Here is a 20,799-nt window from a genome sequence, read left to right as displayed (position 1 = left end):
TCCAAATTTCATTGTATTTCAAAAAGATGCCTGTGAGCCAAGTTAGGCCTCATTCTGTTAGAGATATTCTGGCTGAAAAAAGTTCTCTTAGTACCTGGCCTTTGGCCCACAAAGAGCATATGAATTACTCCAGCCATCGGCACTTACTGGTGGTCAACCAGAAAAGAGTTTGCTGTGAGACGAATACTGCTTTGCTCTTATTGGATTTGCCAAAGGAAAATACGGCGTAACAGGGATAAAATGGAGGCAAAATAACCAAATCTATATATTTGCCTAAGGTTTTTATCCAATATATTGGTCTCCTTCAAAAAGCTGCTAATTTCCTTAGAGAATAAAATAATGTGACCACAGTAGGCAACCACCGTAGGCATGTAAAATAAGCCTCTGTCAAATATAATATTTACAGAGGCTGAACTTAAAAAGTTTCTTTTATTTTGAAATACTCCACCAGTCTGAGAAAGGTTCCCTGCACTTAAAATGGGGAATACTGTTGGAACAAGAAATCTCTGTCAAGCCAACAGAAACTTCTTAAGTGGTGTGTGGAATGCTGACCGTTCATCTAGCTGGAAGTCAGACATAACATCTTTGTGCCGTGTTTTATCTATTGTGTCAATACCAGAAAAAAGTAATTTTTGTGCTCTGAGTTTAATACCATGTGATAGGATAGGAGGTACACTAAAGTGTTTTAGAAAAACTTTAATGGGTGATGTACTTTCACCAAGAATTGTTGCTACTGTTTTTGCTCACTGTGTCAGTCAGAATGGTGGTTGAGATGTTCAGAGCTGACTGGGAGATTGACCCTTTAATTATTTCATGAGAGTTGTGTAGATGAATCCTCTACTCGGCTTTGAAAACCTCACCCAGTACTTGTAAGTATGTTTTGCCCTTGAAAGCTTTTGTACTGGTGGTTCACAGATATCAGACTTTAAAACTGCATCATTTTGATTAACCTGTTGCTTTCCAATCCATTTTAGTTCTGACATGAATTTAGTGGCAGATAATTTAGAAACTGCAAAAATAGATTTAGGGCTAGATTGTGCTAGTAAACTAGAGCCCTATTTTGCAGGATGCTTTAAAAAGGGTGACAGATGCACTCTGCTCCATACCCAGACAGCTCTACCAGAATGAGTAATGCAAGCTCCAGGTGTTGGCTCAAAAGCAAACTTACTATATTAATGCTCAAGGAAAAATTATCTATGAAAGTCCATTATGGATTTGCAGGCCAGCTCAGTAAAGCAAAAGGATAGCTATTAGTGCTTTTAGGAACTAATCTTATCAACTACACTGGGCTAAGAACTGGTTTGGAGAACAGTTCGTAGATTCATAGTTTTTTTAAGGACAGAAGGACAGTTTAAGTATTTTTTCCTCCTTTATCATACCAGTGATCCCCGCACTTAGCTGAAAAGCTTGTTCCACTGACTCATCCCTTTCTGAATGGTATCCATTTTTCAGGCTGGTCTACACTAGGAACTTACATCACCATAATTACATTGCTCAAGGGAGGGAAAAATTCATACCCAGGAGTAGTGTAGTTTAAACCAACCTAATCCCCCGTGTGTTAATAGCACTAAGTCAACAGAAAAATTCTTCCATTAACCTAGTTACACTTCTCAGGCTACATCTACATTACAGCAGAAAGTCGACTTAAGCTACCTAACTGCAGCTATGTGAATAATATGGCTGGAGTTGTGTAACCACAGGTTCTGTGCCCCCAGAGGATCAATGGGAAAAGCTGTCCATCAGCTTCTCTTACTCTTCTCATCTGAGTTAGAGTAACAGGGTTGATGGGAGAGCTCTGTGTGGTGAATTTGACAGGTCTTCACTAGCATCAAGCCAGGCTGTAGTATAGCCGTAGCCTCAGGGAAGCAGATTACCCATCCTAATGTGTAAACCTCTTCCATCAGTATAGGTAGTGTTTACACTGAAGCACTGCAGTTGTTCTGCCAGTTTAATGCTTTCACATGTAGCTTAGTGATTTCAAGTGCACACACGCCCTTGATCTGAAGACAGAAGATGGAAAAGCTACTTCTTCCTTTGGTGGCTTGTTCCAAAGGTTAAGCATCCTTATTATTCAATCTGCACCTTGTTTTTTTGTTTTGTTTGAATTTGTCTGGCTTCAGCTTCCTGCCCTTGCTTCATATAATATGTTTCTTCTGCTAGATTAAAGACCTTCTTAATATCTGATATATTATCTCTGTGAAGGTAGTTGTACATTATAACTGTCAGTTCTCAGTCTTCTTTTTGATAAGATAAACAAATTAATCTCTTGAATTTCAGAACAAAGGAATGGTTGTGTTGCCTCGGTGATCCTTGTCAGATCTTCACGCGGTGGGAACTGAACAAAGCAATTTATCGCGCAATCCATTCCCTTTCACCCAATCCCAACTTCTAGCAGTCGGAGGGCTAGGGACAGCCTGGCCACATCTACATGAGTAGCTTTTCCTGGCAAAACAGGGGTTTTGTCAGAAAAACCCATGGAGCGTCTACATGCAAAATGTGTTTTGTCAACAGTTTGTTGACAAAACCCGGCACATCTGCTGGCAGCGTTATACGTCTCCCCATTCAGGTATAACGCCTCTCTTGACAGTGTTCTGTTGACAGAACAGCCATGTAGACACTCCAGAGCCCTTTTGTTGACAGACAGGGCTTCCAGTTCACTGGGCAGCCCTGTTTGCAGAGCTTCTGGTCAGTTGCTCTGTCGAGAGAGGGCCAGGCAGTCTGACTGCTCTCTGTTGACAAAGGCTTGGGCAGGAGCCTCTTCATGCTCCTGTTCCTCCCCTCCCCCAGATCTGTCATGGGCACCAAGAAGTTCTGTCCCAGTGCTGCCCTTGCCTCGAGGCTTCACTCTCCTCTCCCCACAGCTCCCATTGGCTGTGATTCCCAAACAGTGAGAGCTGCAAGGGGCAGTTCCTGTAACTGAGCTTGGGCCATGCAGAGTTACCTGTTCTCTCTCACATACACACAAAATTGGAACTTCCTCAGGCACGTGTCTGCACCTCAGCCCTCTCCTGCACCCCTGAGCTGCCTCCTGCCTGCTAACTCTCTTCTGACCATGCACCCTAAGCCCCTGTCCCACCCCTGAGCCCACTCCCTGTAAGTCCCTCCCAGACCTTGCACGCCCACCCCAACCTCCTGCCCTTAGCCTCCTCCCATACTGAAGATCTCTTGACCACAGGGTGGAACCCCAGTCCCCACACCAAAACCTCATCTCCCAGTCCCATCCCAGAGCCTGCACCCCCGCAGCTGGAGCACATTAGGAACCACTTTATCCTTAATAGTGTTTAAGCCAAGCTTGTAGCGCAGTGTTAACTAAAACCTTAGTTCTGGTGTTTCCTTATGTATAAGTATTCTCAGTAATTAATATTCCAGAGAAGCTCTTGGCTATGATGTCCTACTATGAACAAGGGGGAAAAGGTTTATAAGTATCCTCTCTTCTTCACCACTTATTTTGTTAGCAAGGATGTAGAAAGATGATTTCAACTGTGCCCCATTTCCAACTTGATTGGTACCTCAGCATTTAAAAGAATGTGTGAGATTTTTTTTTATTGTTTCAAATTAAAGCTTTTGAAAATTGTCATGTTCGCTATAGGATATTTGTTGTGTAAGTGAGAATGCAAGTTGATGTAGAACTTACCGTCTCAGAGTGAAATCTCATGAACGTTTTAGGTGCAAAAGGCAAATTTCAAATCAGGAGACTTGTTTTCCAAAATATTTGGCCTTTGTGTGCAATTAAAAACAAATCAGTAACATGATGGAATCAACAGATGTTGTACCAAATGGCTCTGAGAAACTATTACTTTACTCTCTACTGCCAAAGGACAGCAGCTTCTTATAAAAGGGAAGATGTACACAGAAGAGTATATATACTAATAGAGCTCTGAGCTCTTGTGGAAAATAACTGTGGAACAGACATTTCTTTTTTGTGAAACCGATTGCCAAACTTGCAAGCATGAAGAATAATATACACTTCAGATGATTTGTTAAGATAAATACCTTCTTTACTCTCACTGTAAAGCATGTTTTCCAATTATTTAATCATTCTCTTGGCTCTTCTCTGAACCTTCTCTCTGAACACTGCCTAATTGTCTTAGCTTAGAGTTCAGAGCCAGAAACCCCTTGTACTGGGCCTTGAGCATGTGTACTCCTCCTCTCTAAATCTTCATTTTCCTATCTCTGACGCAGAGATAATAACACAATAGTTAGATATCTCACAGCTGTACAAGAACTAATTTATTAATATTGTCCAGTGCTCTGAAAACATAAAAAGTGAATACACACTGTTTACTGTTGTGAACATAAGGAATAAATTTCCAAAGATGTACAGTCTAATTGCACCTGCAAAGAATGTGCACCCAAAGAGGTAATTATCTGCATGCATGAAGTCTGATCCAAATCACAGTGAAGTTATTAGAAAGACTTTATGATTTCATTTGACTTCGGATTGGGTCATGGTTACCATTCTCTGCCTGCATGTTCATTAATTGCAAACCTAGTGTAGCCATGTTTTGAACATTGAGCCCTGCATGCATAAATTCTTGTGTCTTGTTTAAGATACTTTTTTGCTTCAGAGACTAAAAACAGAAATGTGGGCAGATGGTGGCTGAACCTCACTTCCTCTCTTAGTTGATACTGTTTGTTCCTGATGCTTAAATAGCTCCTCTTTTGCTTTCTTATTGTCACCTACGCACACTCATTATATTCAAGATGACACCATCTTCTTGAGTATCACTCAGCTGCCCTCAAGTTGTAGTTAGCTATTAGTGGTTTCATTCCTAACTGAATGTTCAGTATTTTGAGGGTTTAACTAGCCAGATCTTTAAAAGTGAGGTTTTGCTAATGGACTTTGCCATAAATAATGGGTGAAGTCAACACGGCACAGAAGAGGATCAGCCTAAAGTTTATACTCCTCTTAAAGCCCACTAAAACGCTCAACTTAATGTTTAAGTGAGGCTTCAGAGGTGCATAAGCTTTGCATTTGGTACTGGTGTAACTACTGTTGGAATACTGTCCAATTCAGGAACCATGGTTCAAGAAGTTTGATAAACTGGAGAGGATTCTGAGAAGAGCTGCCAGAAAGCTTACAGGACTAGAAAACATGCCTTGTAGTGATAGCCTTCTCTTTTATTAATCTAAATAGATAGTTTCCTTGGCCTAAGAGATGGCTTGATCACAGTCTATAAGTACCTATACTGGGAGCAAATATTTGTTAAGGGCTGTTCAGTCTAGCCAAGAAAGTTATAATGTGATCCCATATGTGGAGGTTGAAGCCAGACAAATTCAGACTGGAAATAATGTAAATTTTTTTAACAGAGAGCATAATTAACCAATGGCAAAATATATGCAGGGTCCTGATGAATTTTCTATTAGTGACAATTTTTAAATCAAGATTGGATTTTTCTTCTAAAGATCTGTAGACACGCTAGGCACACGCTAGTACTTGGGAGTATGAAACTTCGAAGTTGCCACAGGGCGGCGGGAGGGAATTTGCTTAATGAAGTGCTGTGTATGCCATTTAGTCAAGCCTGTAGTGTCTATAGTACCTCTTGTAAATCCAGGAACTAAGTTATTTCCTCCAAGTCAAATATTTTAAAAGATACATTTTATTGTTTTTCAATGGCCAAAGAACCGCTGCTTCATGCCAGGTGTTCCCATTTCTGAATCAAAAATGTGGTATATTTTCACTAAACTGGGGGTGGGTTCCAGAAACTTTTAATTATTGTGGCCCATCAGTGATTCCCAAAATTCAAGTCACAGCTGACAGGCTAACTTCTCATCTCAGGTGGGCTGTGGTTTGCTATGTGAAACACATAGTTGTTGTACCTGCACAGTGCTTCATTTTCTGTCATGCAGGCTGTGCAACTGAAGTTGGAATATGACCCATGTTACTGATCCATAGACTATTCTCAAGCCATTTTGTTCTCCATTGAAGGATCAGTGTCCTCTGAGTTTACCTCCATTTTCCTCTTTTATCTCTTGCACCAGCACTCTCATCTAACAATAACTCTCCCTGTGACTGAGTTCTGCCTCTCCAGCTATGTTAAGGCTTGAATTTCTCAACTTCTGTGCGTTACATTTTCAACCTGGGCATTGCATTAAGTAGCTTTTTGCGTTTAATCAATGTCTGGCTGTAAGTTAGTAACTTGATCTTTAATAGACTCTCCTTACATGGAAGGAATGTTCAAGTAAGTTAGCTCCCATAACGCTGCCTTGTTTAACAGAACGAACGTGCCTTTTTGTACAATGTCACAGTAATTTTGTAATGTATTTTTATTTCATTGGAGGTAATATATTTTCTCAGAAACAAGAGCATTACTATAAAGTACTTTGAAGCCATTAAATTTTTCTGGAGCCTACCAGGGCAAAGCTACTGTCAACATTAATGACAAGGATTTTTGGCCTTAAAATTAGTTACTATGCAAATGTGGTTGAGGTTATCATATTTTAGAACTGAAGTCACATGTGATGAATACTTACTGTATCATATAATTAAATGAATTTCCTCATGACAGTTGAACACATTTGTTCATGTTAGTCTGGTTTTTTCCCAGCAATTTTATAAATCTGCTTTTTGCATTTTTGGCAACCCTGTACTTAAAAATCCTTATCCCAAAGCAAAAGCTTTTGTAAACAAAGTATAAATCATCTTGAATTGCACTTTCAAGTTTAACCTGAGCATTTTAAGTATGCAAAAAGCATCATGTCTATATTTCAAATGGCTTGTGTTTTTATCTAGTTGGCTTGCAGTAATTTACCAGGGGAAATGAGTTTTTCATATTTTGCTTTTTAAATCATGTCTTCTTCAGTGATTACATGGACTGCATATGTTGACTTACACTTCACAGACATGTGTCTGGATCTATATTACATGTTTGCCATGAACTGTATTAAATTGTATGAACTTTGTGCAAACCAGAACATGTGGTTTTTGGCCTTAGACTTTGCTGTATGGTGTGTCATTTGAAACACATTTTGACTGCATTGCAATGTGATGTCTGTATGTCTTTGTACTCAGTCACCTTACAATATCTAATTTGTTGCTGTTGTCAGCAAGATTTATGCTGATCTTAGTTCTTCCATTTTGAAATTTAATAAAAATTGCGAGGAAAAATAATGAGACTAGTTCTCAGAAAGTACAAAGGGAAAGGCAAGAAATTACATTTGACGTCTTTCATCCAGAGATTTTTCTTTTAAGGGACTTAGGGAAAAGCCACTTTGCAAAAGTCTGTATTTGAGATTTTCCCTGTAATTTAAAGGTTACTGAACTGGACAGCAAAGAATGCTAAGGACTCATTGTTTTCTTCTCATTATAATAATGATGCTATATTCAACAAAGTTTAAAGTTCTTTTGTATTAGGATTTCATAGTTTCATTGTGTTCTGCTGGCTTAAATGGCAGAGGTCTTTAACGTGTTTCCTCTTGTTTTTCTCCCCAACCCCCATTGTGAAGACCTACTTGGCAAGTGGAAGACAAAATGGATGCTAATAATGTAGCTTACACATCTGGGAAGCTAAGTTTTCACACTGATTACCCTGTTCTGCAGCATCCACCTGGGGTAAGAGGAACCTACTGACTTTTCCACAAAGATAGGGGGAAATTTCATTGTTCCTATAGTTTGAAAAAGCAACAGGTAATGTGTCTGCTGAGCGAAAACTGTGATATTGGTATTGATACATGATATTGATTTATGAACTTTAAAAAAGGAAATAAATCTTTAGGAAGAATTATAATTGTGTAGTCTGAATTCCCATATTACAGGCCATAGAGGTACACCCAGTAATCCCCACAGTGGGGGAATTATTCTTCCTGCTATGTGAGTGCACACTATCAAACCCCATAACAAGTGGCTAAGCTAGATTATTTCCTTTTAGAAGAACATCTGGTCTTGATTTAAATACTCCAAATGATTAGGAATTTACCACTTCCTTACGTTAGCTGTTCTGATACTTAATCACCCTCACTGAAATTAAAAATTGCATCGTATATCCAGTTTGAATTTCTTTAATTTCAGCTTCCAACTATTGGAGTTATTTATGCATTTGTCCACTAAATGTATGCATTTGTCCACTAAATGAAAGGTATCATACCAGATACATTCTCTGTGGTATTTATAGACTGGGATCAAGTCACCTCAGCACTTTCTCTGGAAGTTTAAAACAATTTGAAACACTACTTAAGGAAAACTTGTCCCTGAATTTTACTCAGTGATATGTCATAGGAAAGGTTAAGTAAAGTCAGTATCAATGACATTTATGTCAATGGCTACATCTACACTAGCACAAATCTTTGAAATGGCCATGCTATTGAGGCGCTAAAATTGCCACGTTTCGCTGCCGCGTGGCTCATCCAGACATGGATCCTTTTTAAAAGGACCCGGGGAACTTTGAAATCCCCTTATTCCTATCTTTCAAAAAGGACCTCCATCTGGACAAGCTGCGCAGCAGTGAAACACAGCAATTTCGAAGAGCCGCAGCTGGCAGCATGCTAATGAGGCGCTAAATATGCATTTCAGCACCTCATTAGTAATCTTCAAAATGGCCATTTGCATGGCCATTTTGAAGATTTGTGCTAGTGTAGACACAGCCAATGTGTTATAACTCAGAATTGTTGTTTCAACATCAAATGTTTATAATGGGAAAAACAGCTGCTCCAGTTTGCTGGAATTCTTTGAGAGTCAACGAAATAGTTGATGAAGGAGAACTGATAGTTATAATTTATTTGGACTTTCATAAGACCTTGACAAAGTCCATTACAGGAAGCTACCAAGAAAATTAATGATAACAGTAGAGTTCTGTATCATGAATTAGAAGTTGAAGAAGAGACAGAAAGAGCAAGGATAATAGCTTTCCATGTGGCAAAAGGTAACCCATTGAGCCAAAATAGCACTAATGTTATGTAAATGTTCATTGGTGATCTAGAAAAGACAGTAAACAATAAGAAGATACAGCCTGATGTAAATCAAGATTAGGAGAGAATATGAGGCACTCCAGACTAACTTAATAAAACCAGCTGAATGGACAGCAAGAATAGCAAATGAAATTCACTTCTCATAATGAAAGGAAGGAAGCATTTGAAATGCTCACACTTACAGGGACTAAATTAACTGTAATTACTTGGTAAAGGATCAGGGATAGGGATGTTAATGGTAAGTCTCACTCTAAATGGACAAAGCTTACTAGTGGACGGGGGTTTGCTCCAGCCCAGTGGGACCTCTATGGGCGGGAGGGGCACTCCAGCACAGCCAGAGTAGTTACTGTCTGCAGGAGGTGGTGGTTGGAGAGCAGGGAGTGGCTGGAGAGGCATGCCAGGGCCTCAGGCTGCTCTGGCCTAGCTGGAGCGTTCATACCCCACTCTGAAGAAGTGAGTCTGTGCTCACGAAAGCTCATGCTCTAAACTTTTCTGTTAGTCTGTAAGGTGCCACAGGACCCTTCGTTGCTGCTACATACCCCACTGTGTGCCCAGGACCACTGCGGACTCGGGGGCTGCTCCAGTCCGGCTGGAGCAGCTCCCTTGTCATACCCACACACCTTCCATGTAATCAGTTACCCAGTTAAACCTACCACTTAACCAGTTAACTAATTAAGTGGGATTTTACATCCCTAAACAGGGAGCCACTATGGACAACTCTGTAAAAATTTCTTTTTAATGTGCAAGTCATAAAAACGAAGAAAAAAACAGCACCTTAGGATGAAGTATGTTGCACCAAAATAATATTGACTGTATGAAAGTGCCATTATCCAATTCAGTAGGGTCTCTTGCTTTGAATGCTGTGTCCATTTCCAACCCTCTTATCTGAAAAATAACAAAACCTGAAGTTCCAAGGTTGGCAGAGAAAACCATTAGAGGAGTAGTGTACTTTCACATGAGGAGAGATTGAAAAGATTAAAACTAATGGGGACTGGGCATATCTTAGGCACCTTTTGAGAATTTTATTCTAGCTGTGTTTAATTCAGACAGGAGACACACAGGAGACATGATCAAGATATAAAATTTGTGAATGAATGAAGGAAGGTAAATTGACACTTCTGTTTACTCAGCCATTATACAAGAGCAAGGAGACAAGCCATAAAACAGGATGGCAGCAACTTTAAACCAATAACAGGAAATACATTTTCACTCTCTTCACCTGTGGAACACTGAGTCACCATGCCAGCACATGATGATTCAAATAATTCACAACAGTCCTGAAACAAAGAGTACCACAAAGAATATGCAGCTATCAAACAATATTACAGCAAATATTTGTACCTCCAAATTGCATACTTGCATTCCCCCCCGCCCCAACCCCATCACCACTCCAAGGCTTGAAGTAATCATTTTGTGATGAAAAGAACAGGCCAGCATGATCTGTTTCTGAACAGGTGCCAGATCTTTCACATTAATGTGCTACCTGCTGAAAATTCATTTAGATGCTGTCGGTTAATGTGGAGTAGGAATAGAATGGTAGTTCATTAATAGGAAACAGATGTGCCTTAGCTCACTATCTTATCTGTGCCAAAACCACAAAATCACACACTGCCATAAAATATTTTTTTAAAGAAAAGCACAACCTGTTCAACTTTAAAACCCTGATTTAAAATAAAATTAGTTTAAAGCATATTAGAAGCTTATTTACCATCCAGGCTCACAATGGATGGGCATGATAATTTCCTAATCATTACATAGTATTTGGGTACTTTAACAAGACATAACTAATACAGACTATCAAAAAGTATGGCCCTAAATGGATGTGGACTAATTTTTAGAAGCTAGCTATAAAATATCCAAAGATTTTTCCAAAGCTTTGAGCTCATTCCCATGATAACCTGCTAAAGATGAATGCTAGTTTTTGGTGGGAGTTTCCTGAGGGTCCGCATTTGCTGTAGTTATCTTGGACCTGATATTCAGAATAAGCCAGTGACAAATGCTGCCATTGTTGGTGAGCATATTTTTCACAACTAATTATGTCCTTTCTGCATGTGGAAAATAATCCCTTATATTTAGAGAGTTTGTAATGATCAGTTTGTTTAAAATTATATAGCAACAATAAGCAGTTAGACCAAACTGACTCAGCCCAGATGAAAATTATGAAACCAGAGCTTTTTGATTTAAGCCTAATTCACCACCCGGTTACTTTAGTTTTACCTTATTGTGACAGTAAACTCAGATTGGTGTGAAAATGGGGATGGTAAACCAGTGTGACTATTCTTTTAGCATATTTTAGGACAGCAATGAGCAAACTGATTGTAATGATTTATTAAATACCCAGGCTGTATCTTCCTGTAATGAGGCACTAATTTGTTACAGATCCAGTTTCTTCACTGTACAAAACAAGCAGCTATTGGAGGCGAAAGTGAAGTTGTAGATGGATTTTATGTATCCAACAAGCTGAAGGAACAAAATCCTCAAGCCTTTCAGATCCTCTCCTCCACTCTTGTAGACTTCACAGATGTTGGGGTTGACTACTGTGATTTTGCTATGCAGTCTAAACAGAGGATTATAGAGTGAGTAATAGTCAAAGATGTTGTTATATCTAAAAAAACTCGCAGAGTACCTCATATATTGCTGTTTTGCCAGGAATTACTGGGTTGCATACAATTCTAAATTTGTGCCTGGACTTTCCTTGAGACCCAGCACCTCTGATCATGGCAGGCCATAGTCCTGGTACCTTTGGGCTTGCTGCATTAGCTATGAATGGAAAAAAAAATCTTTGAGTCCCAGCACTTCTTTCATTACAAATTAAGTGCTGGTTGCACAGCAAAAACTTGCATGAAAGAAAAAGTTCTGGTTGCATTTCTCATTGTTTCTCTCGCAGGAAGACGTTAGAGGGTGTATGCCTGCCACCTTGTGGGAAAACAATGGTTCAGCTTCATCTTTACTTACCATGTCTTATCAATTGAATTATGTTGTACTATGACATATCTGTTATTATTTTAAACTTTTATTATTGAATATATCATAATGTCTCAACTCTTCCTACTCAATCTTTCCACCCTCCAGTACTCCACAGCAACCATGTCCTGCACAGCAGTTGGTCTTATTTTAAATTCTGTATGAAATGTGCACCCATTATGCTGTTTTGAACCTCCTAAATGGGGGGAAAAAATCTCTTAAGAGGTGGTTTTGCTGTATTAATATTGTTACATGGTAAGGAGTCATTTTAGATGTCATAGTGGTCCCTTCTGGCCATGAAAATATGTTAATAAAAACATTTGAGAGAGGGGGGGCGGGGGAGAGATTTGATTTTTTTTTTAAACATACACAGGCCCATGGGGGCTGGAGTGCAGAGCAGTTACCCTGTGGCCTGGCATTCCAAAAGGGCCTGGAACTCTGGCCACTGCTGCTGTTACTTCATTTGTGGCAGCAGCCAGAGCTCCAGGCCCTCTTAAACTTCTGAGGTAGCGCTGCTGTGCTGCTCCACGCAGCTCTGAAGGCAGGAGGGGAAGGGCAGTGCTGCAGTCTGTGTAGCACAAAGTACTGACTGCCTTGACCCTTCCACCCTTTGCCCCACCCCTTCTGAGGACACAAAGCCAGGGCCCCCTACCACCTTGCCCCAGGGTCAACGGTGGCTACCTGGCTGTCAGCCCTCCTGTAGGCAGAATAAAGGTGGGGTTTTTTTCATGTAGACAAAATAAAATGAGATTTTCAAAAATGCCAAAATATTTAGAAGAAAAAGTCCCTTTAATTATCAGTCTTCCAAAATCCTGGCCCATTAATAAACTTCTCTGCTCCCTGCAGAGAAAACCACTCTACATAGCCTTCATCGACCTGACCAAGGCCTTTGACTTGGTCAGCAGGGATGGTCTGTACAAACTGCTCCACAAGATAGGCTGTCCTCCACGGTTACTCAAGATGATCCAGTCATTCCACGAAAACATGAGAGGAACCATCCAATATGACGGCGCATTATCGGATGCTTTCAGAATCAGGAGCAGCGTCAAACCAGGATGCGTGCTTGCTCCGACATTGTTTGGGATCTTCTTCACACTCCTCCTGAAGCACGCCTTTGGATCTTCAGCAGAGGGCATCTTGCTGCACACAAGATCTGATGGGAAACTGTTTAACCTTGCAAGGCTGAAAGCTAAGTCTAAGGTGCGAGAAGTCCTCATCAGAGACATGCTGTTTGCCGACGATGCTGCTGTAGTGTCTCACACAGAAGACCAGCTTCAAAAACTGCTGGATCGGTTCTCCAAAGCATGCAAGGACTTTGGGCTTACCATCAGCCTAAAGAAGACGAACGTACTCGGTCAGGATGTTGCTGAATCCCCGTCAATCAGCATTGACAACTATACGTTTGAGGTCGTCCACGAGTTCGTTTACCTCAGGTCCACCATCACTGACACCCTGTCGTTGGACACCGAGCTAAATAGGAGGATCGGAAAAGTGGCCACAACTCTGTCCAGACTCAGCAAGAGAGTGTGGAATAACAACAAGCTGTACACTCACACCAAAATGCAAGTCTACAGAGCCTGCATCCTCAGCACCCTCCTTTATGGCAGCAAGACTTGGACCCTGTATGCCCGCCAGGAAAAGAGGCTAAACATCTTCCACTTGCGCTGCCTCAGGCGCATCCTTGGAATATCATGGAAGGACAGAGTTACCAACACTGCCGTCCTTGAGCAAGCTGGAATCCCAACCATGCACACCCTCCTCAGGCAGCATCAACTCCGCTGGCTTGGCCACATCCACAGGATGAACGATGGAAGAATTCCAAAAGATATCCTATATGGTGAGCTAGCCTCTGGCAAAAGACCTCCCGGACGCCCCCAGTTGCGTTACAAAGATGTCTGCAAGAGAGATCTCAGAGAGGTAGACGTCGAGCTGGACAACTGGGAAGAACTAGCAGGCGACCGCAGCAGATGGAGGCAGGGGTTACACAAGGGCCTTCAGAAGGGCGAGTTGAAGATCAGACAGCTAGCAGAGGAGAAACGAGTGCACAGAAAGCACAATAAGGACTTGCCAGACACCCACTACATCTGCAAGAGATGCAGCAAGGACTGTCACTCTCGTGTGGGTCTTTATAGTCACAATAGACGCTGTAAATGAAGTCCTCAACTGAAACTTTAAAGGGCGCGATCCATAGTCTATGCAGACTGAAGGATGCCTACTACTACTACTACTATAATAAACTTAAACAGAGCAGCCTGGTATGTGATAATGTAGGATACTTGGTCAGACCATTACAATTCATTGTTGTACTGTACTGTAACAGCCAGCAATTGAAAGGGAAAAGTTAGCCTGTCCTTACGGAAACAAAAATATGCTAACAGTTGGAGTGACATGTTAATACATTTCTCTTTCTTTCTCCTTCTCTCAGTGTAGATTACAGAGGCCAGGTGGTTCGTATCAATTATAATAATGCAACAAGAGACACTGTATTTGACATACCTGCTGAAAAAGTGCAGCCATTTTATGTAGCACTGAAAGAGTTTGTTGATCTGTTGAACAAGCCAGAACATAAGTTTACCTACAAAATGAAACCAGGTCAGTAAATAAGTTGCTTCTGCCAACAATAATAAAAAGAGATTTTTTTCATGCTTTTGCCTAATAACAAAATCCTTAACATTTAGTACAATGCTGATACCAAAAGGGAATCTTGATCTTCTCTAAGGCTTTGTTTACACTAGAGCAATCTGTCAACAGAAGTTACTGTCGGAAGATATCTTCCAACAAATCTTCTGTTGACAGATTGCGGCCAGACTGTAAAGTGGATCGAAAAAGAGATCCGATCTGTCAACAGAGAGCAACCGGACTGCCCGGCCACTCTCTCAACAAAATGGCCAACCAGAAGCACAGCAGACAGGGCTGTTGGGGTCCCGGAAGCCATGTCTGTCAACAGAAGATACCCCCACACCACCCTGGAACATCCAGAGCGACTCTCTATCAACAGATCTCTGTCCACAGAGACGTTTTGCTTTGTGGGGAAGCATGGTACAGCTGTCAACAAAAGTGCTGCATTCTGTCGATTTATTGTCAACAGAACGCCTTGGGAATGTGAACACTCTGGGGGTTTTGTTGACAAAGCTCTCTTATGTAGACATAGCCAAAGTACCCAACGTGAAACACTTGGGGTCAGATTTGGAGAAGTCCAGAGCTCTCATGACCATAGCTGAAATGAATTGAAGCTGTGATTCAAATGTGTAAATGCTATAAAAATGCTAGGTGTTCTGGAAAATTAGGTCCTAGATGTATCAAGTTGAGCATTCAAAATCATTGGAGACTTTAGGCTGTTTTAACCTTAATTTCTTTGTGCCTCAGTTCCCTGTTTGAAAAATGTATTCATTAGCTCAGGCACAGGCGAATGTTGTCATGGAATATTGGGCTCTCCAGGAATATTTTCATTTCTTTCTTGTAGGGAGGGGGTTTTGGGGAGGGCGGTGTAGGTTCTAAGAGACGCTCAAACAAATGCATTTAAATCACTTCAATGTCTTATATGTTTGAAATGGTGGAAAACGTGACAAAGTTGTGAAGAACATTGTTTAATCTCTTCATAGGAGACATAGTCACATTTGACAACTGGCGTTTACTCCATGGGCGTCAGAGCTACCAGTCAGAAACTCAAATATCCCGTCACCTTGAAGGGGCTTATGCAGACTGGGATGTGGTAATGTCAAGACTCCGATGCCTGAGGCACATTGTACAGAATGGCAATTAAACTTTCTACTGGTTTAATAATTAGCAATGCCTGGGACAGGTCATCTTGGTTTTAAAAATATTAACGTATTGGATTTCCAACACCTAGTGTACATTTTAAACCTTCCTTAATAAAAACTTTATTCTGTTGTCATTGCAAGTGGTACTACAGCCTGCTTTATTTGAGAGTGATTTGATACCAGTACATGATAAATAGGCCTTCTTGTCTCAGAAGTCAAACTCCGTGGGTGTGGCAGGAAGAAAACCCTTTTGTATGACATTGTTTGTTTAGGGTTTCTAATGGACAACAGCTTTCTGCAAATGTTATATCTATTTTCAGAGATATAAAACAATTTATACCATTTATATATAAGGACTTATTTTCTTTATGCCCCACCAAATAAACAGCACAATAACTCTAGAATCTGGAGTGATGTTAACAAGCAAGTCTACTCAGAAAAGTGATTGTTCAAAAATTGCATCTGCTCACTCAAAACAGGCATTATGTACATTCAGAGAAACTCCTGTTTAACTTCACATCCCCAACGAAGTGTTTAATTTTTTTTACACCAGTTACCTCTACAGAGTCCATACAGTTGTGGACATGGATTCAGACCCCTCCTTATCAGTAATAGTATTGCAACCCTACCTAACCAGATCAGCCCCTACTGCAGTAGATGCCCTGCATGTACACTTGAACCTCTGTTGTCTGGGAGTCCCTCATCTGGAACACCTGTGGTTCAGACTGGAAGAAGTGACTTGGTATGCTGCTTCCCACTCCCCCTTCCCTCTCCCCTACTGCCATCTGGGAGAACATCAGCATAGCAACACACTTCTCTAGAGGCATCATCCCTGCCACTCCCATAGTGGGATGGGGGAATGGTGCCAGGTAGCACCTCACGCCCATTCTCCTCACACCCAAACCCCACCCCCAGCTCCCCTTGGAAGATTCTGTAATCTAACATGCCCTATTTCCCAGGGTTGCCAGATTAAAGAGATTCAAATGGGCTGAGTAGAATACTCTCCCTGCTCTGAAGAGCTTACTTTCTGTACAGATGAGGAATGTGTTCTTGGCCCCATTTTATTGCCAAGAATTGAGGCACTGAGAGACTCAGCATGAGACTTATAAGAAGGACTATGCTCAGCATGGCATCCCTAACTTTTAGGCACCTAGCCACCAGGTGGAGTTCACAACCCTGAGTGAAGGCACCTAGGCTCCCTATGCAATACAAGGAAAGAATTAGTTGCCTAAAGAAGGGATTCACAAAGACAGCAGATTGAGATGGGAGCTGCCGAAACTGGCCAGCAGGAAATGCCAAGGGAGAGGTGTGTCTTAAATCTCGCTCTTCGGTAAGTAGTAGGTGCCAAACACCAGGCCTAAGAGAGGCATCTTCCTCCACTTGAGAGTCACAGACATGATGCCCTTCCTGGAATACATTGCATAAGTCAAGCCAGCCGTTTCCCAAGAAAAACAGAGGAGGAGCTGCCTCCCACTGACATCAAGTCATCAGGAACCTGAGAGACCTTGTTTCATTTTCCCACTCTGCCTTGTCTCCCATATCCATACTTACCAAGATTTCCAAATTAATTTCAGGGAGATTTGTGATGGTGGTGGTATTTAACTTGCTAATAAAGCATATCTGATAGAAACACAGTATGAATTCCCTTATATTGCTTGGTGAAATAATAATATAGAAAACAAATACTATATAAATAATATTGATCTTGCTGAAGTACTGCGAACATAGCAGTTTTGCTTTCTTCGGCCTCTTGTTGCTTGGATGGAGCTGGTAACAGTAGCGTTTGCAAAATGAATTCATTTTGGTGGCAAGCACACCCTGTAGTATGCTAGTTTAATTTCACTTCACTGATGGGCACAAACTTTTGCACATACCCTGAAAATGCTTTCATACGCAGCACTGCTGTGAGATAGAACTAGAACAGCTTTGGAAAGCAGCGGAAACTGTGGTGACCCTGACACTGGACGTTTTAGTTTATGCATTTTGTTACAAAAAACATCACTAGCATTGATTCTGGTTCAAATTCAAACTTCCTAGTGAACTAAGAGCTCACAAATTCATTGGTGAGGCTGTCCATTTCTTCTGTTGGAATTACTGGAAGGGTCTTCAGTGGTTTCAATAGAATAGAAAACTCATGTCTGCTTCTTTTCCTCAAATCTAACACACAGACTGTAAAATGTCATCCTTCCCTTGGAGTTCGTCCAAAAGAGCTTTCATAGCTCCACTTCTATTCACTATACAACCAAGTAAAATCTTTTGCTAATAGTGTCACCATGAGCACAGCATTGCATTTCTTCACATTTCAGGAATGGAAAGGCACAGAATCCAACAATTTGTTATCCTCCACATGATTTTCTGGATTTAAGAAATCTTTGACAATTCTTTTGTTTGTTTGAGACAGGGTGAGTTTATGGATCTTCTAAAGATCTTTTGGAGCAGCTGCATGATGCTGTCACGCAAGCAAGCGGGCTTCACTTTGCAGCATTTCCTACAAGCTGTCATATATGGGAAAAACACTGCAAAAACAGAGTGTATTGTTCCGTTTGTAGATTTTCAAAGATTAGTTTGAGGTTTTTACACCAAGACCCTTTCTCCTCCCATCTCCACACACACACCCCGCACCCCCACCCAGTGGAGAAATTGTTGGTTCAACAGTGCTGCAAAGTTAGCCATCAATTTAGGACACAGATAATTTTTTTCTGTTTTCTACAGTTGAAAAATCATCGAATTCTTCAATATGTTGGAGTTTCCAAGGGAGTTTCCACCGTGGAGGATCTGTCCTTCAATGACACTCTTCTGTTTAACCAGAAGACAGGCAGTCATACAAGCCTAGAGTGGTGCCTCAGCATGGTTCTATCACCAAATATGCCTAAATGTTGGACTAAAGCACCTTGTGACTCCCAGCCACAGGAGCTTGGCCAGCCTCACGCGGGATGTCTCTGGAAGAACTGGGAATTAAACCCAGATCTCCTAGAACCCATCTCACCAAGGTATCCTTCCTCTCATGCAGCTTGAATAGAGTTAGCTGAAGATCATTGTTCTTTCATGATAAATTCCCATTTGTAGTGCAGACTAGTCGTCGAGGCCAGAATACGGGACACAGGATGGTGTGTAAAAGCAAAGTACTGGCAGGTTTTCTGGGTTCTACACAGAAATGAATTTCCTTTGTTCACATTTCTGCTTGGAAAAGGAAAGTTTAAAAATATATATTCTGCTAACTAGCAATGTATTATATCCATTCATTTTTTTCCCCAACAATTCAGTATTGCAGAAGCAGGTTATTTTGACACACCTGATGTCAGAATATGAGAAACATAATGAGTTGTTTAGGATTTAAACGGCAAATGTACCTCATCCTCTTTCAAACCCAGCAGAGTGACTATGGAATTAAGTATCTGTGGATAGCATCTGTTCAGTACTCCATTACTTAGCCTGACACGCTATCCCCAGGGCTTTTCAGATCACATTCAGACTTCACAGCTGTCCCATCTCTATGATGGGTCAAACCAAAGCACTGGCCATGAAAGCTCAATCAGGAATTGGACTGGGATGTGGAGAGTGTAGCCCAGATCCATCACAAACACTGAAGTGTGAATTTTGACATCTCAGAGTTTTGACCTCCCGTTGTACGCTGAAGTGAAGAGCACCAGCTGATGTGATAAGTCACAAAAACTAGTTTTAGTGGCTGTGATCCCTCTATGTTTCCTACAGAAAATTGGCAGAAAGTCTGTTTGTATATCGCTCTTAAAACCCAGACCCCACAGCACTTTGTTTTAATTGTACATTTGTTTTCCAATATTTCGTTTGCCACATTAGTGGTGTTAAAGTGAATTGTAACTATAAAGCGAGGCAGGTTGGCTTTACACAGATGCTTACTGGGAGAGCCATTTTGTGCTGTAATTTTCAGTGCCATGTTAGTCATATGTGTCTGTATCATTTAAAGTTGTGCTGGAGCTGATTATCCTATTCAATTTTGGCCTAATACTCCATCATTGTTTCCTACAGTAGCGAATGTTCTGCGCACGTTCTGCAGAATAGTGGCTAAGATTTTTTTTCCAAAGAGACATCTATAGGGGATTGATTGGTGATGTATGTGCCCAGTGAAACCAATTTTTGCCCAAGCTGTATAGCTACCAATTCGCTATAGAAGCTAAATTCTGATTCAGGTGCTTACATCAAGCAATGCACTGCCGCTGCTGTATTCATTCAGGTGAGCCTGGGGAATGTGCTTAATGAATGCAGTTTACTGAGCGTGTACTGGTGACTGCACCGTACTGACCTAGAACCCTGCCAGCTTCAATGTTGGGCTTCAGCACACAGTGGAACCCATCTCCTGGCTATGAGAGAGACAGCCTGCTTGTCCATGGAAGGAGGTGCCCCGTACCCTCTCCTGTCATGATGTGTGTGGCCTTCCGCAGACAGGTCCGAGCCCATAAAAGTGGATCTAGTAGCAAGAGAGGTAAATGGCAAAACTCCCAGTGGTGCTAGATCAGGAATAGAGAGAGCATGAATTCAGCCCCTTTACAGTTGTTGAGAACTGTGGATTTGCTTGTGTGTGTGTTTTGCATACATGTGAGACACCACGTGCGAAGTGGAAAGTAAATAAAAACAAAATCCCCTTCTGGTTCTTATGTCGACACCTTGTATATACAATAGGGTCGCAACATTTGCAAGGGTTCAGTGTTGAGACCCCTCACAAATGTTGAATTTTGCGAATATCATTTTACCCTGGCTGGGGGAGAAGAACTTGTCGGGCTACTGGGCAGCAGCATGGGGAGGCAGAGACCAGCGGTGAAGCCATGGGGAGCCAGGTCAGTGGCTGTGTCATGCCCCTGGCTGAAGGGAAGGTCAGACGCCCTGCTGTACATAGGCCGCATTGGGGCTGGCAGCCGCCAATGTGGTGTGGGGCATGGGGGTGCCACGGCTGCCTGAGCTGGGCCCCCTTCTCACCCAACTTCCAGCACAGGTACCGCGGCCCCATGCCCCATCCTCACCCACAGCCCCAGGGTGTGTGACCCCCAGTGCTCCCTTCTCAGAGCCCTAGGGAAGTAGCTGCCAGCACTCCTCCCTGGGAGCCCTGGGGAAGCAGCAGCCACTCACGAATAATTGAATTCTCAAATGTTAAACACACGAATATCGCGACCTTGCTGTGCTTATTTACTTGATATTC

General features: G+C 41.6%; 1 protein-coding gene across 2 annotated transcripts in view; it reads left to right on the top strand.

Annotated features, from left to right (window-relative positions):
- The window catches only part of BBOX1 (gamma-butyrobetaine hydroxylase 1), a 74,030-nt gene extending 58,265 nt beyond the window's left edge, over window positions 1-15,765 (top strand). For both annotated transcript variants that reach the window (XM_074999000.1, XM_074999001.1), the window contains exons 5-8: window positions 7,447-7,552; window positions 11,284-11,480; window positions 14,294-14,460; window positions 15,471-15,765. In XM_074999000.1, coding sequence (XP_074855101.1) covers window positions 7,447-7,552; window positions 11,284-11,480; window positions 14,294-14,460; window positions 15,471-15,631 — 631 coding nt within the window. In that variant the 3' untranslated portion in view covers window positions 15,632-15,765. The remainder of the gene's footprint in view (window positions 1-7,446; window positions 7,553-11,283; window positions 11,481-14,293; window positions 14,461-15,470) is intronic.
- Window positions 15,766-20,799: the final 5,034 nt, after the last annotated feature.

This window comes from Carettochelys insculpta, chromosome 6, assembly GCF_033958435.1.
Source record: "Carettochelys insculpta isolate YL-2023 chromosome 6, ASM3395843v1, whole genome shotgun sequence".
Classification (NCBI taxonomy): Eukaryota; Metazoa; Chordata; order Testudines; family Carettochelyidae; genus Carettochelys; species Carettochelys insculpta.
Note: the sequence above shows the minus strand (reverse complement) of the source record. Positions and strands in the feature narration are given on the sequence as shown.